At 37.9% G+C, this 15181-nt stretch overlaps 1 protein-coding gene across 1 annotated transcript in view; it reads right to left on the bottom strand.

The window, feature by feature from the left end:
- The window catches only part of THSD7A (thrombospondin type 1 domain containing 7A), a 214093-nt gene that overhangs the window by 42198 nt on the left and 156714 nt on the right, over positions 1 to 15181 (bottom strand). The window contains exons 12-14 of the mRNA XM_082479202.1: positions 14907 to 15010; positions 4283 to 4477; positions 594 to 857 (exon numbers count right to left, since the gene is read on the bottom strand). Coding sequence (XP_082335328.1) covers positions 594 to 857; positions 4283 to 4477; positions 14907 to 15010 — 563 coding nt within the window. The remainder of the gene's footprint in view (positions 1 to 593; positions 858 to 4282; positions 4478 to 14906; positions 15011 to 15181) is intronic.

The raw sequence follows: 15181 nt of genomic DNA on the forward strand, positions 1-15181 counted from the left end.
TCCACGTTAGGAAGGCTAGGGTTTAAAAACGCACTTCCCACCAGAAGCTATGCGAATACAAAGAATATAGAGTCTTCAAACATCCTAGTTTTACACATGACAGAACTACACAGAGAAAGTGTTGTTTGCTGTAGAACTAAGGTCAATGCATGCCTATTAAGGTACTGAAGAGCAAATGGTAGAGATAAGGCCATTTAAGAAGATTAAAGCTATCTAAAGAATCTGTGGAAATAATTTCAGCCTTTCCAAAACAGTCCTATGCTGTCCCTGTTTATTTTTCGAGGATCTGACCCTTCTAAATGGCTTTATTCTCAAATTTGCAGGCACAATTTTCAGGAAAAACAACAAGATTTGACTTTTATCTATCAAAATACCTAGTTAGCAATTTACCATGATTTTACTTCTAAATATTGCACCATAGTAATCAGTAAAAATTAAGTTTACTATTTCTCAAGTCAGCAAAAATGTGTGCTGGGTTTGAAGGTATCTCGGGACAATAAATATTAAGCTGCTAATTCTACCTGTACAGATGTTATGTTAAATGAAATAAAGTAGTTAAGTAAACAGATGAGAGAAAAGAGGTTTCTAAATACCGTGACTGTTGCATCGTGACGTTTCCACAAGTCGATTGTTTTGGTCATAGCATGCCATGGCCTGGTAACGATAGCCTTGTCCACATTCCTTAACGTCTCCTTGTACCTTCATTCCCAGCAATACTTCCAGCTTACCCTCTGGTAAAATACAGTCTGACCAGTTTCCCACAGGCTGAGCGCTGTACTTGTCACATGGACAAAATTGATTCTCAATCAGAGGATACAACTGAGAATTTTTGCATTTGTCTCTTTTCTTACTTTTTCCTAGAAAGAAGAAATAATTATTTTAGAAAGTTTGTATCAGTTTACATCTCCCCCAAAATTTCATTTAGACTTCTGTAACAAGTGCTTGCAATCAAATACACATGCCTAAAACTAGTTACATTAATTTTTATTCATTTATGTTAATGACTTGAATTTCTAAAGTACTGGATGTTTACAATTTGCACAAAGGCAACATCTTTTAAAATAAAGCCATATATTTATATTTACTTTGGATAAAAGTGCTTGTGGAGTCCAGTTTGAAAAAGTCAGCAATTAAACAAATATACACCTTTTCTTCTAATACATCAGCAGTGTGCAGCCCAATAAAAAAAAATTGTGTCTGGATAAAAGTTTCTCAAATTGAAGGAAACTGCAGAAGGAAGTAACATACATCTTTGCTACAGCAGTATCTTCTTTCAAAATGTCAAAATCCTTTAATTTCATCACCGGTTATCCTACATTTGTTAATAATGACCATTCTTCCCCTCTAATAGGATGAGCTGCTTCTGTGAATTTGTTTCTTTTCAAATGTTTTCTCATTGTCTTTCCCCAAATGGAATGAAGCCATCCACTCACCTTCCACTTGCCCATTAAATCTATTTTCAATATTCTCTTTGGAAAAGTTTGCTTAGTTTTCCTTTCCATACTAGACAGACCACATATATGGATGTAGAAGTCTTTGCAAAATTAGTTTTAAAAATGCTTGTTACTTAGATAATACTGTAAATTAATATTCTGTAGTATTTTCCTTGCTATTCAAAACAAGTCACTGAGGCACCGGACACAACTTTGCAGCACCCTTAGTGCTTGTATTTATTACTGCCTTCATTTAGAATAGAAAAAAGGTACCTGAAGAAAAGTTTATCTTTCTTTTGACAACACAAATTCATACTAAAAATGCACTTCTCCTCATTTTCACCATAAATAATTATGAATTCACTCCAGGTCAGCTTTACATGTTAGCCTGGGTAACACATTGCCACAGAAAATACAACTCACCACGTATCACAGTCTTTGAAATTTTGAAGAGGTAACTTAACTCAGGACTGGGGGGTATCTCAAAGTGTTAATAGCGTGGTAAGAGAAATTGTTCTTTCTTGCTTTGTTTTCAAAACACACAAAAAAATTATTAGTCGGGGTTTTTTTTCCCCTTGTGGAAGCAAACCTGGCATAAAGTTCACTGGAGTTATAAGACAGTCACAGTGAGCCTTCTTGAATATCACGAATTATTCACTGTCCATGAGTCTTCTGATTTACAGGGGGATGGAGCAGGGGAGAGGGTTTGGATCCTATCACATTCTTTCTGAGGTTGCTAATGGGCACTCCCCTTAGCTAAGCTTTCCTCCACCACAGACAGTACAGACTAATTGGCAAATAGCGCTTTGACAGAGGCCAAGTCTCGCTCTTGAGGTTTCAGTTATAATTTCGAAGCAAAGCATGTTTATTTCTCTTCATTTCATGCAGAAGAAATACAAAAGCAGTTTAAAAAGAAGTTGAAGAAAACATGTTTCAAAATGGAAGGGTGTCCATCACGTCTAACAAGGAAAATTTTGCGGCAAAGGGTTGGACATCCCTGGAAAACCTTTTTATTGTTAACCAAAACCTCAAGCCTTTTCAAGGGACACAAAGTAACAGAGTGTCACAAGACAGCAAAAGACTCTACCTAATGAAGAAGAAAATAACCCATTAAAAAAAGAGCATTCTTAGTTGTGTCAAGAAACAAGGCAGAAAATTAAGCAACATATTGCCTCACGCAGTTATCTGAACTGCTGAATGAAGGCAATGGAAGAATGGAGAGCACAAAGAACTCGAAGCACAAACATTCAGCCAGGGAAAGGACTGGCTTAATCATAAATCTGACACTCAAGACTGAAGCTAAGGAGTTCAAAAGAGGTAAAGCAAAGATTAAGGCTGGAAAGGACCCAGCTGCCATAGTAATTCTAATGGACAAAAGCACTGTCCGAGAGGGAAGTCCTGGTGTAGCCAAGATCAGAAGTAGGAAAAGGAATGTGAGCGGATTATCACCTGAACCTGTTAAGGTGACGTGATTGTTGATTGGTCTGTCACCAATTAAGAAAAACAAACAACACTTTCACTAGAGTTTGTATTAAAAGGTTTTTAATTGGAAGCTCCAGGGGAATTTCAACAAGATTTTTTTTCTCAATTACAGGTCAGAGTAAAAAAAAAAAAAAGAAAATCAAAGAAAACAGACCCGATTCAATCTGGTGAGAATTCAATCTGGTTAGGCAATGCCAGCAAGATACAGCTTGAGCATGGAATCATGCTTGACGAGGAATTGCAGACCTGTTCCCTAAACTTTTAGCTGAGAAAATTCACATAAACCAAGAAAATGCAAATGATTAATAGGATCCATGGCCACTCTGGTTTTCATTATCAGTTTTCCAAATCTAATTTCTCATCATAGTAAAATTAAAGTTGTTTAGCCTTGTTTGTGATGGAAAGTGATTTGAGAGTGATATGAAGAGAAGAGTTTTCCTTCCCCAGAACAAATCAAAGTCATTCAGGACTTCTTCAACTGCCTCACACTACCTACATCATGCAGAAGAGCCCAAGGTCTGTGGCTTTTTACACCACTAAGCCAATCACGTAGTGTTTGTGAGTTATATCCTTTTTGACATTCACTAAATTGTTCAACAACTGCCTTGAAAACTATCAGTCAAATAAATTTTAAGGAAAAAAAAAGAAAAATGTCTTGAAAAAATATTTCCATATTTTAAGCTGTAACTCAGAGAAATTGCTTCAGAGACTGTAACCACAAAGTTCTGTCTCTTATATTTGTTAAATGCTTAGCCCAAGTAGATAATCCCAAGGACATAATTCTGTACAAATGATAAACCAGCAACCTTCCTGACCTTGTGCACAGAAGCAGGCTGCACAATCAGGATTTGGAATAAACATGGTATGTAAACCTTTTAAACAGCACAGAATTGTGCCCCTTTTGATGAAAAGATAACACAGGGTTCAATAAAAATTCAGATAAAGATTTTTTTCATTTTATTTCCTTGGACTGGATCACATTGTTGGTTAGTTATGCTGCTTTACATTTTTCACCTCCCTGGAACTACAGCCAACGCTGACTTGCCTGTCAGAAAAAGAAATGGTCTGCTTTGCAGTTTACTATGTGCGTTCCATTTAGAAGAACCTCAGGCCTCCTCTGCTCTCCTCTCTGGTCACTTCCCCATGATCAAGAGTCTGACACATATGGCAGGAGTTTGTTCTCCTGAGGGGTTGGTATTTTTTTCCCCACCAACAGTATCCAGAGCGTGAGAGTGACATTGTGTCTGCTTTCTGCCAAGATGACAAACATCGCTCGCTTGTCGTCGGGCAACCTCAAAACAATGCAGGTTTTAATCAAAACAGTAGCAATAATTAATAAAAGATGTACTCTTTCTTGTTGCTCTTACCAACAAGGGTGCGTTTTCTTGTCCTGACTCCTCCACAGTCCCCGTTACAGGAAGAAAACTTTGACCAGTTCGTAAATTGACAGTCATCTTGGCAGGGAATCTGGCACGTCTGTGTTAAGGATGGTAATGGGCCAGAATATTTAAGGCACTCGCTGATGTCAGCCTGTCCTCCGTCTTGTCTGCGACAAGTAATTGCTGGAAGCAAAAAGGGATGGAGTTTAATTCAGCAGTTTTTTCACGAATGTCTCTATTGAATTTAGTAAGTCTACAATATTCTACCACAAAATCACATTGAAAGCCCAGAATAGCTATTCAACAACCTAATATTTGCAATCAGTTATATCTCCAATGAACACATTTGACATTTCTGCCTTTTCTGAGATTCTGTTTAAATTTCTATTTAACAGTACTTAACAGGAAAAAAAAAAAAAAAAACACACCAAAACTTATAGACAACTGCAAATATTTTAAAGGTTGCAACGTGTTATCAACACCTCTTATCAACACTTTTCACATTAACATTTTTTCTATGGATATAGCTTGTAACTCAGACGTTAAAAAACTTACAACGCTGTTTTAAGTAGCTGAATATCCTATAAGCTATAAAGTTGTATGAGCGGCATGTATTCTAGAAAAATTTAGAAACACATTTGAGTTCTGGATACCACTTAACTACCCACAACGGTATTGCTGCCAGATGTTCTTCAGCAATTTTTAGTCTTGAAAAAGGACGTGAAGGACAAAGTATGCTTGCTTGGGATGGAGTATCACACCATAGGGGTACAATTTTTTACAACAAGGTAGCCACATCCTGAAAAAAGCTTCTTACTTGTAAGAAAAAAAAAATATTTTCGTAAGAAAACTTCAGGTGGCACAAAAGGAAGAAGTTGGAACATAACAGTTTACAAAGAATAGGGCTGTTTCATTAATATAGTCCTTAACAATGCTTTATTATTGTTCCTCACGGCTAATTTTTTTTAACATGGTTGCTTATCTATTATTCTAACCTAAGCCTCAGTAAATCTCGTTTTATTTCCTTGCCCAAAACAACATAAAACTTATTACACAGTAACAAGATTGGAAACATCTAGTTGTTTGTTTACACAATAGAATCATATTTATGCTTCTTGGCACTTGACAGCACACAGTATACACCGTTCCCATAACTGTGAAAGTAATTTGGGACACCAATTGTCACAGTGACATTGCATCCAAACACAATATATCATTCTGTACACATATGAGGGAATATAATGTTTTATATTACACTCCACTCCATAATTTAAGCATAGCACTTCAATTGTACTGACAATAATTGTTTTATTGTTATGTGAATTGAAAAAAAATGTAAATTTTACTAACCAGACTATTAAGGCATAATCAAGTTCAACTGTTGGAGAAAAATGGGGTTTGAATGCAAAGTTTCAAGATAAAACAGAAAACTGGCTATGAGTGACTACTTCCTCCTGGAGGAAGAATGAAGAATACTTGACCTTATGATGACTGTAAGAAGCTGAACTTGAGGATGCATACGGTCCGTTTCAAGCCTGTGTGCCTACTAAAACATATCCAAAGGTCCCAAGCGAATTGTTTTTGCCACACGTCTGTGGTAAAACACTGTGAAAAGGAGGGGTGGGGTGGGGTGGGGTGTTTTTCCAGAGATGTTAAGCAAACAACTTCCCTGATCCTTGACCGCCCTTTGGAGCAGGGCTGCCAGCACTGCTTGTAATAAGCTCAGTACTGCATTAAGTTGTGCTTACTGGGGGACCGACCAGCTGTACATTGCCTAATACAATTATTCTGTCAGATCCTATTATTATTGGGGTAGTTTACACAAGGAAACCCTTTTTTTCTTCAGGTATAATTATAATGATTCAATGAGCAAACTCAAATACCTAAAAATTGAAAATCCATACAACAACTATTTCAAGGATGTGTTAACTACCTACTACAGGATTTCTAAAATTAGACAAATATTTTGGAAAACCACAAGTCAAACCAGTATCTTCCAATCCAAGCCTAGGTTATGGTTTTGGACTCTTGTGAGGTACTTTCCTCTGTGAATAACACACACCGGTTTCCCTGAGGTAAAAACACAGTTCAGACTAGTCCTACCACACAGAAACTCACAGAAGTCAAACCTAAATCCTCTGTCTTGAGTTTGACCTTGGCTTGACCTTTTGCATCAGCAAAACTAATTGTATTACCTTCACTGCATTCTCAAGAAGATATAGGCCACCATTGTTAGCAATTAAAACTATACCTAGCCAAGGGCTGAACAACCCAATAACTTTTAATAATCTTCTTCAAAAGTTTAATACCCATTTTAGGTACTGCTTCTTCATCTAGTTCTTTGATAGGCCATAAGCATTGTCCATTGAAGAACATTCTTTCTTTCTAGATAAACTGAGTTTTTCTAAAGCCAATATTTACTCCCTCATCTTTCCTGGTTATTAAACTTTACTCTGTGGGCAGATATACATTCTGTCATAAATATTTTCAGACTCCCATTAGTGCACCTAATTTACATCAAGCAGACCCAGGTGAGAAGCTCCCCTGAGGATTAACATTTTGTTTTTTTTTCCAGATTAACTGTCAGCTGTACTGTAGCGATCAAAGCAGGAAAACTCTTCATTCTTGAGACCTAAATATTTCACCTTAATAACAACACAAATTAGAGGACAGCTTGGTATACTAAATCAATCCCTGAATCTTAATTTTCACAGTGCTTGTCCATAACTGTTCACGTTACTTATAGTTGACAAGGCCTGGATGATTCGCTCTGTATTCCACTTTCCGAATGTTATTCTACAGATTCAAGTATCAATCTGAAAGGTTTAAACTCCTTGTGACTGTTGAAGAGTGGGTATTTTTCCACTACATAAAGCAGGGATTTTGACAACTGTATAAATTCCATTAATGCATTATTTTGGCCAAGTAAACGACTGACTTGACATCTGAAGTGCTCTTACTGTTAGTGGAGTTACTTTTTCCACTCACAACCTAATTTGGGCAAACTCATCCCCTGCCTCTCTGAGCAAACCCATGGTAATTTAATTATATTCTGTAAAAGTCACTGAGATCAATGATTAACTCACTATACAGGGAAGTGTCTGCAACTACTATAAAGCCATGCAGTGCCGGACTAATTATTTTGCCTATACAACCACGTTATATTTATTACAGACATTAGCAGTAAGTGGAAAGCGCATGGTTCTTCTATTACTGAATTAAGCCCAAGCAATTGTTAAGTGAAAACATAAACCAGGAGTACAGCTAAGAGAAAAATCAAATTTAACATGGAAACCATTCACTTACAAAATTGTTTTGGTATTTAACAATTATTATCAACCAGAAGAAAGGTGTGAAATAAACAGCAGTCTAAATTTTCTAGACACGGGACTCTTGTGCAATTAAAACTTTATCTGATAGCAATGTTTCCACCAAGCCACAGAGGACTACAGGCTAATATATTTGTTGTTGGCATAATGAAACACTAAGACTGTATTTTAACAGGACTTTTTATGCATGGGTTTATATAAAAACCTTGCCAGTGTTACCATCATTAGTATACTTCACTAAGATTTCACTGAGATGTGAGATTCAGGGTTCCCTATACCTAAAAATTATTTTATAAATCAATGTGTTCTACGTCCTTTGTTTTACAACACACTTGTGATACCATTTTTTCAATTGCTAAGTATTTTTAACAACAAAAATATTCTATTTCATTTCTAGAAAGGCAAGAATTATTTCAGCACGCTAACTTTTTCTGCAAACTTTTTTTTTTTCTGCTAACTTTTTTTTTCCTTCTATCAATGCTGCCTAGACTACGGTTTCATGTATGTTTATTTCTTTTTCTGTGGGACACAGCAGTCTAAACACTGCATGATGAAATGTTTCTACCACGAAGTATCTTAAGCAGGAGTATACACCAATAATATTGTGAAATACAAGCCTGAGTGCTCTTTATGTGCCAAAGAGAATAACAATGTGTTTCTGATGAATAAAGTCATCTGGAGATTCTGGCTTTTGTTAATAAAAATTTAATTTGTCATGTAAATACTGCTCTTGAGCACTGTTGTCCAAATTCTTATTTCAGTACAAAACCTGAAGCTGCCCGTTGACCTTTGCAGCGACTATAATATGAACCAGGCAACAGGGCACTCTCATCTGTTAAGTCTCGATGACTTTAAAATAGTACTTTATAGCTCCATGAAGGAGCAGCGCTCCTTCGTGATTTTGTCTCCTTTCTTCCGCTTTCAAATGAGGGCACGAAACCCCGACAAGAGCAAATCCCCCCGCCCCCATATGCGATGCCCAGAGAGGGAGGCTGCTGTCCCTGCTCAGCCACAGCCAGAGGAAAGGGCTTTTGAACACCGGTTCTGCCTCCGAGCCTCCCCGCGGCTCCTCGTGTGCTCACGGCCATCCTGGGAAGCTTCCCCCCTCTACTGTCTTTCAAATAACTCTACATACCCCCTGCAAATGAAGAATAGCGAGAGCTCAGGATCAGCTCTTTAATAACGGCCAATTCCCAGTGACATCAAGTACAGCCATTCAGATATTTTCTCTGACAGCCAGGTTACTTAAGCTTCTGCTTAAATTTTATAAATAACCTTCCTCTTGCTATTAAAGAATACGCTGACAGATTTCAGAATTTTCATCCTGTTCCTCCCTACAACACTCTGAGGAAGATTTATGGTGGCAAGGACTGCAGGCTGTGCATCCTTTTGCAAATCTCTTTTCGGTCACTGGGATAGCCCTCACCATGTGCATCCATCCATATACATCATGATGTGACTAGGCTATTGCAGTTTGGGCACTCGAGCTTCTCAGCTGCTACATGTCCTCTTCACTAGTATTGGGATGCAGTCCAACAAGCCCTACTTAAATCTGCAGAAGCTACTGGCAAAAAAAGCCTTTTCAGTAAGTTTCCTAGGCTTTCCTATACAGCTCTAAAGAAATTTGAACTGTGTTTTTAAGTTCCTTCGGAAGTCACTAGAGCTGAGGTTTATCGTAACAGATTTTATTAAGGTATGAGCATAACATAACACATACCCGCCTAAGTTGATCACACTTTCAGACTTCATACATTAATCTATCTCACTGAGCAGACAACAACTTTGAAGTTATCTATGTGCTAATAAATGTCAACCTTAAGAATAAAAAGTAGTATCTCAGCAGACCCTAGCTGGACCAGGTTCCTCTCACAGTGAGTTTTATAGCCCACATCTCCATCAAATACTAGTAGCCTGTCTTTATCAACCATTTACTCTTTTGTTCTAGTTTTTGTATTTTTTTTATTTATTTATTTTGTATTTGCCAACATGCTGTGCCTCTCCTTCCTGGGTTTCAGGTGACTCATCAAGACACCTGGTCAATTTACTCTTGTTAATTGAGAAACAGTTTATGAAAATCATAGAATCACAGAATGGTTTAGGTTGGAAGGGACCTTGAAGATCATCTAGTTCCAACCCCCCTGCCATGGGCAGGGAGACATCCCACTAGACCGGGTTGCTCAAAGCCCCATTCAGCCTGGCCTTGGACACCTCCAGGGATGGGGCATCCACAGCTTCTCTGGGCAGCCTGTGCCAGTGCCTCTCCACCCTCAGAGTGAAAAATTTCTTCCTAATATCTAATCTAAATCTACCTTCTTCCAGTTTGAAGCCATTCCCCCTTGTTCTATCCCTACATGCCCTTGTAAAAAGTCCTTCCTCAGCTCTCCTGTGGGTCCCCTTTAGATAGTGGAAGGCTGCTAATAAGGTCTCCCTGGAGCCTTCTCTTCTCCAGGCTGAACAACCCCAACTATCTCAGCCTGTCCTCATAGGAGAGGTGCTCCAGCACCTCCACACAACATAAATGCTGTTGCAGTAAAATATGGCTTTTCTCTACATTTCCTGTTCCTATTGCATAGGCTCAAAAGGAAGTTTCAAACTCTTTGCTGATGCACCCATAATACTCTCTCTTGAGGGTTTTGAACAAGAGACAGAAGTCTTGTTACTGCAATCCTGTGATACATTCCTGCCCTGCTGATCCGCTGTTAAAAGGCATTTTATCAGTGATAAGACTGCAAATTTTCATTTGTCACAGAAATTGAACACAATTGTCATGACTATCTGCCTAGTTCAAATAAGATTCATGACTACAATGAATTTGCAGCTCAGATACTAAATGCTATGTCACTATGCTTAGATTTACATATAAATACCTGTACATCATTTGCATGAATAACTAGCAAACATTTTTCTTCAAAAAATTCTTAAAAATATCTGTTCAAAGGCAAAAAAACAACTTTTCTTCTCTTTCCTCTGCATTCACCCAAGTTCTAATTTTGTGACATGTTCATTTAAACTGACACAATTTGTAACAAAACCTTCATTATACAAGACAGCTAGAAACAGAGCTGTCTTTGACAATGAATCACAATTCTAAACTTTATGATTCACCCAAGTATCTCTTCTGCCAAGGAAGACCAATGTGATTAAAAAGCTAAAGAATGGAAATGTAAATAGCAAAGCTGTGACATAAAGCAAGGTGTGCATATGCTCTAGTTACTTATAGACTCTAACTTCTAGCTTTTCCTTCAGATTTAATCATCTTTCTAACTAAAATATGAACAGTGCAGACACTATTTTGTTCAAAATAAACCACTAATGAATGCACAGTCAGATGTGCCTTTTCCCTGGTGTACATTCCTATTTTTCTTATTGAACACATCTGCTGATACGTTACGTGTTACAGTGTGCGTAGGCAAACAGATCAGAAATAGGACAAACTAATAGCATCGGCAACATCCCCTTGCACTGAAAAAGAGGAACCAAGAACTGTTCTCACACACAAGAATGGAATGCAATTACTTGCTCTACTGAGTATCGACACAAAACGAATGGACAAACCACAGGAAACCAAAGGGATGAGATTACTTCTACAAGATTATTGTTGCACTGTGTCATCAAAAGTAAATTACCACAAACAGATGAATGACTGTGTGATTTCTGCATTCATGAGCATCAGAAACTTGAGAGGTAACTCTTCTTCAATTGAAAAAGATATGCTGTTATGTCTACATTTTCACAGTGTGGTAAAGGTTTTTACCGAAATCACCAACAATTAAATGATCTGTTCCAAATATCTTTAGTCCAGTATCACATTATAAATGCAGTATCAGAGTGTTATACCAAATGGATTTCATATTTCAGTGTTTAGCATTTCCTGAATTTGCAATGGTTAAAAGGACTTGCACAGTAGTAGCTCAGTCTTTTCTGTATCTACATCACAAAATAACCTTTAAATAAATGATTTATGGTACAGAACTTTTAACAATATACTGTCATGCAATGTCTTCCATAGCCTGTAGAAAATTTATTTACGACAAGCCAAGTGTGCAGGAAGGAGCCAAGAATTAGCAGGGAGAGGGGAAGAATCTTCCAGATTCTTCCTTCAGAAACTGGTGAAATTTTTCTAATACTGTCCAGGGCAGAGATCGGTCAGCCAGATGCTTCCTTTCGGGTCATCCTCCCTGCAGTGAGCACCTTGCATGAAATCAACTCTTGTGCAGGGCACCAAACACAATGACTTCCGCCACTGAAAATTCACACATGGCTGTTTTCATGGCAGAATTTGAAATGTAAGAGGGGAGAGGGAATATGTTAATTCCCTGTGTAGGAGATAACCTATATAAAACAAATAGAACACACCATCCAAGTTCAAAATGCAATTTTCTGAGGTGTGAAGTAAATAAAACTTCAACCAATAGCCTCTAGAATTCCAGAAGTATATTTTCCAAAGTGAAAGTTACTTTTGTGCAAAAATTCAACTTTTACTTCCAAGTCACATTCATTGTAAAGTTGCTCAAGAAAACAGAAAATATTTTACCTTTCTCAGTCTAAAGAAAAGCTGTACTACTTTATTTAGCTCCTACAGAATATCAGTTTACAATACTGACCACGAAAGTAAAAGATATATTCAACGCATTGTCAGGTATTAAGGCAATGAGACATGATCCATAGTATACTTGTATTCAAGACTTACATTTTATGTTAATTTATATAATCTACATCAACAGGAAAAATATTGGGCCAAAAAAGGCTCTGTCTTTAATGCCTGTAACTTTCACCACTGCAATAGGCTAGACAATATTTAGATTCATATTTAGATACTTGGTCTGAGGCGTGTGCCTAAACCACGATAATTATCCAACTTAAATAACTTTCTCAGTGAGTTCTACAATAAAATGTATACATTGGATAGACTTAATAAAAAGCAAAAGCAAACAAAAATCTCCCCTTTGTAAAAGCTGATCTCAGACACATTTACAGAATTCTTCCAAAACCACCCACTTCTTCAGGCTTAGCTGCTCCCAGGGTTCTTAATTAACAATTGCTCATCCTACCACTTGACCACATTACGCTAGAGAGGTACTTTCATTACATCTGCCTGTAGGAATGAGACTACTGCTTGAATACATCATCCTTTGCAAGATCAAACTCTGTGTAGTACCAGAGGGAAATTCTGCCAACCTATTTTACCAGATTTGAAAACTGTATGCCCAGTAATTCCAAAATAATGTACATACTCTGCATGTGTGTGGAACATCACACGTGCAGAGTATGTACACCACACGTGATTGAAATTACAGTTTAAAAAGAGGAATGTCTCATGACGCACAAGAACAGTAAAAGAACAATTTGCATGCGGTACAGTTAGCTGTCTTTCTTTATTAACTGACTTTGAGGCAAAGTCAAGAGATTTAGGTACCAACATGCAAGTACAGAAGACAACATTTTGTACTGTCTGAACTCCTACCGTCAAAGACAGAAATCTTATTTTCTCAGTGTGTAATCTGAATGTATCCTCCAGAGCTGCTACAAATAGGCTGCATTAGCGATAGACCTTCGAAAGAATTACCACAGCCAGAAGCCTTTTGTATTAGCCGGCAGTACCTTCAGGTTTCATTCTGTGGTAAGCCCTAAATTGATCTCCTGTAACACTTTCTGAGCAAGCGGTGGGAGTTACTAGCTTAATATTTACTCTACGACTTTTGAAAGTATACCATAACCTCCTCTAATACTGCGGGGAAGTTAATGACCGGAACATTTCCATTCTGCAGTTAGCAGTGTCCTTGCTCAGGAATTCCACAATCTGCTGAGCCAATATTGTTTTAATGTATAGAAGCTTCCACTCAGAAAAGAAAAAAAAAAAACCAAACCTTCTTGGAATTCAGGGTTGACTAGTAGTTCAAAGCAATTCAATTACTGTAACACAATAAGTAGGAACTGCAATAATTTTCACACTGAATTTATTTAATGCACCTAAAAAAATGTCTCCTGACTATACTTAACAGAGTCACACACTGTTCTGTTAAATCCACAAAACTCTCTAGGAAGACAGGTAACAGTGAAGCTGGATAGGGATGCTAAAATTATTTGTCATCAAATGGAAATGGTGAAAAAATATCTGAATCACTGGCTTTGAAGGGTCAGTGGTTTTAAAGTCCAACCAGCAGCTTGTTAAATGGGCTGCACCTCAGTGTTTAATTCCAGGGCCAATTCTGTTCAGCATCTTTAACAACCTGTACAGAAAGCATCTTCAGCAAGTCTGGGGACACTGCTAGTCTGAGAGGAGAAGTCAATACCTACCTGGAGGGCAGGGCTGCCATTCAGAGGACTTTGACAGCCTGGAGAAATGGGCTAGCACTGAACTTTAACAGTGTAATTGCAAAGTCCTGCACCTCTCATGCTCCCATTGCTCTCCACAACTGCCTAATTTGAGGGTATAGAGAAGAGAGAGCCAGACTGTTCTCAGAGATATACAGTGAAAGGATAAGGGGCTACCAACACAAATTGCAGCCAGGGAAATTTCAGCTAAGAAATTAGGAAAAAAAATATGCAGTGCTAGGCTGGAAAAGCACTGGAGCTAACGCTCAGAGAGGCTGTAGGGTCTCCATCCTGGGAGATACTCCAAACATGTTGAGACATGCCCCTGAGCAGCCTGCTTTACTCTGGGCGGGATCTAACTTTGAAACTGGCCCTGCTCAGGGTGGAAGGTTGGACCGAGGGACCTCCAGTGAGTTCTTCCAACTCAAAATTATTGTAGAGTTCTCCGATCCTAAATTCTCAAACACACACAGACAGCAAACATCTTATTTTTGGTCTAATGGATATACCCATAAACAAGTCTTCACATTCTCGTCACGTGAAAAATGTCCCATTTTCATAGGTGAATTTCCACAACATTTCCCACAAAAAGAGGCGAGGCAAGTCAAGTCACCCATCCCTTTATTTTTGTTTTTCTTTTTGAAAACGTACTTTCCACAAACACCTCTGCAAACTTGCTTCAGGTAAGGATGGTGAAATAAACTGAACAAACAATACCATAAAATTAGTCTCTAATGTGGTATCTATACTTAAAAATAAATTAATACCAATATTTTATTAATAAAACATTTGCCAGATACCAGTTAGGATGCACCCTACCATAATAGCATTCAGTATTTTCCTTTGCTGATCCACATAAAGATAGATAAAATGAATGTCAGGTTACAACGACTAAAATTTTAGACATTTCCCACACCAGTGCGGCTATAGATTTCTGAAAAATAAATGACAGGCACAAAGGGTCTAACCTCTTGCTTGTAGCCCAGGTCCGCAAGTCTCATGTGCTCCTGGACTGTCTTGGCGCACATACCATGGTACTAGCTGGCACCTGCGCCACTTGTGGGTCTTCCACCTGAAATGAAGGGGGAAGCAATCAACTTCAAACAATCCATCTAAACTTGTAGCAATCAAAACTGAGGCAGCTGAAATGCAAGATAGTGTTAGCAGCCAATGTAAGTTATTGCTTGTGATTACTAACTGGTCACAGCCAATTCACAACAAATGGTAACAATGCCATAATCTC

This window comes from Vanellus vanellus (assembly GCF_965231255.1).
Source record: "Vanellus vanellus genome assembly, chromosome: 2".
Taxonomy (NCBI): domain Eukaryota; kingdom Metazoa; phylum Chordata; class Aves; order Charadriiformes; family Charadriidae; genus Vanellus; species Vanellus vanellus.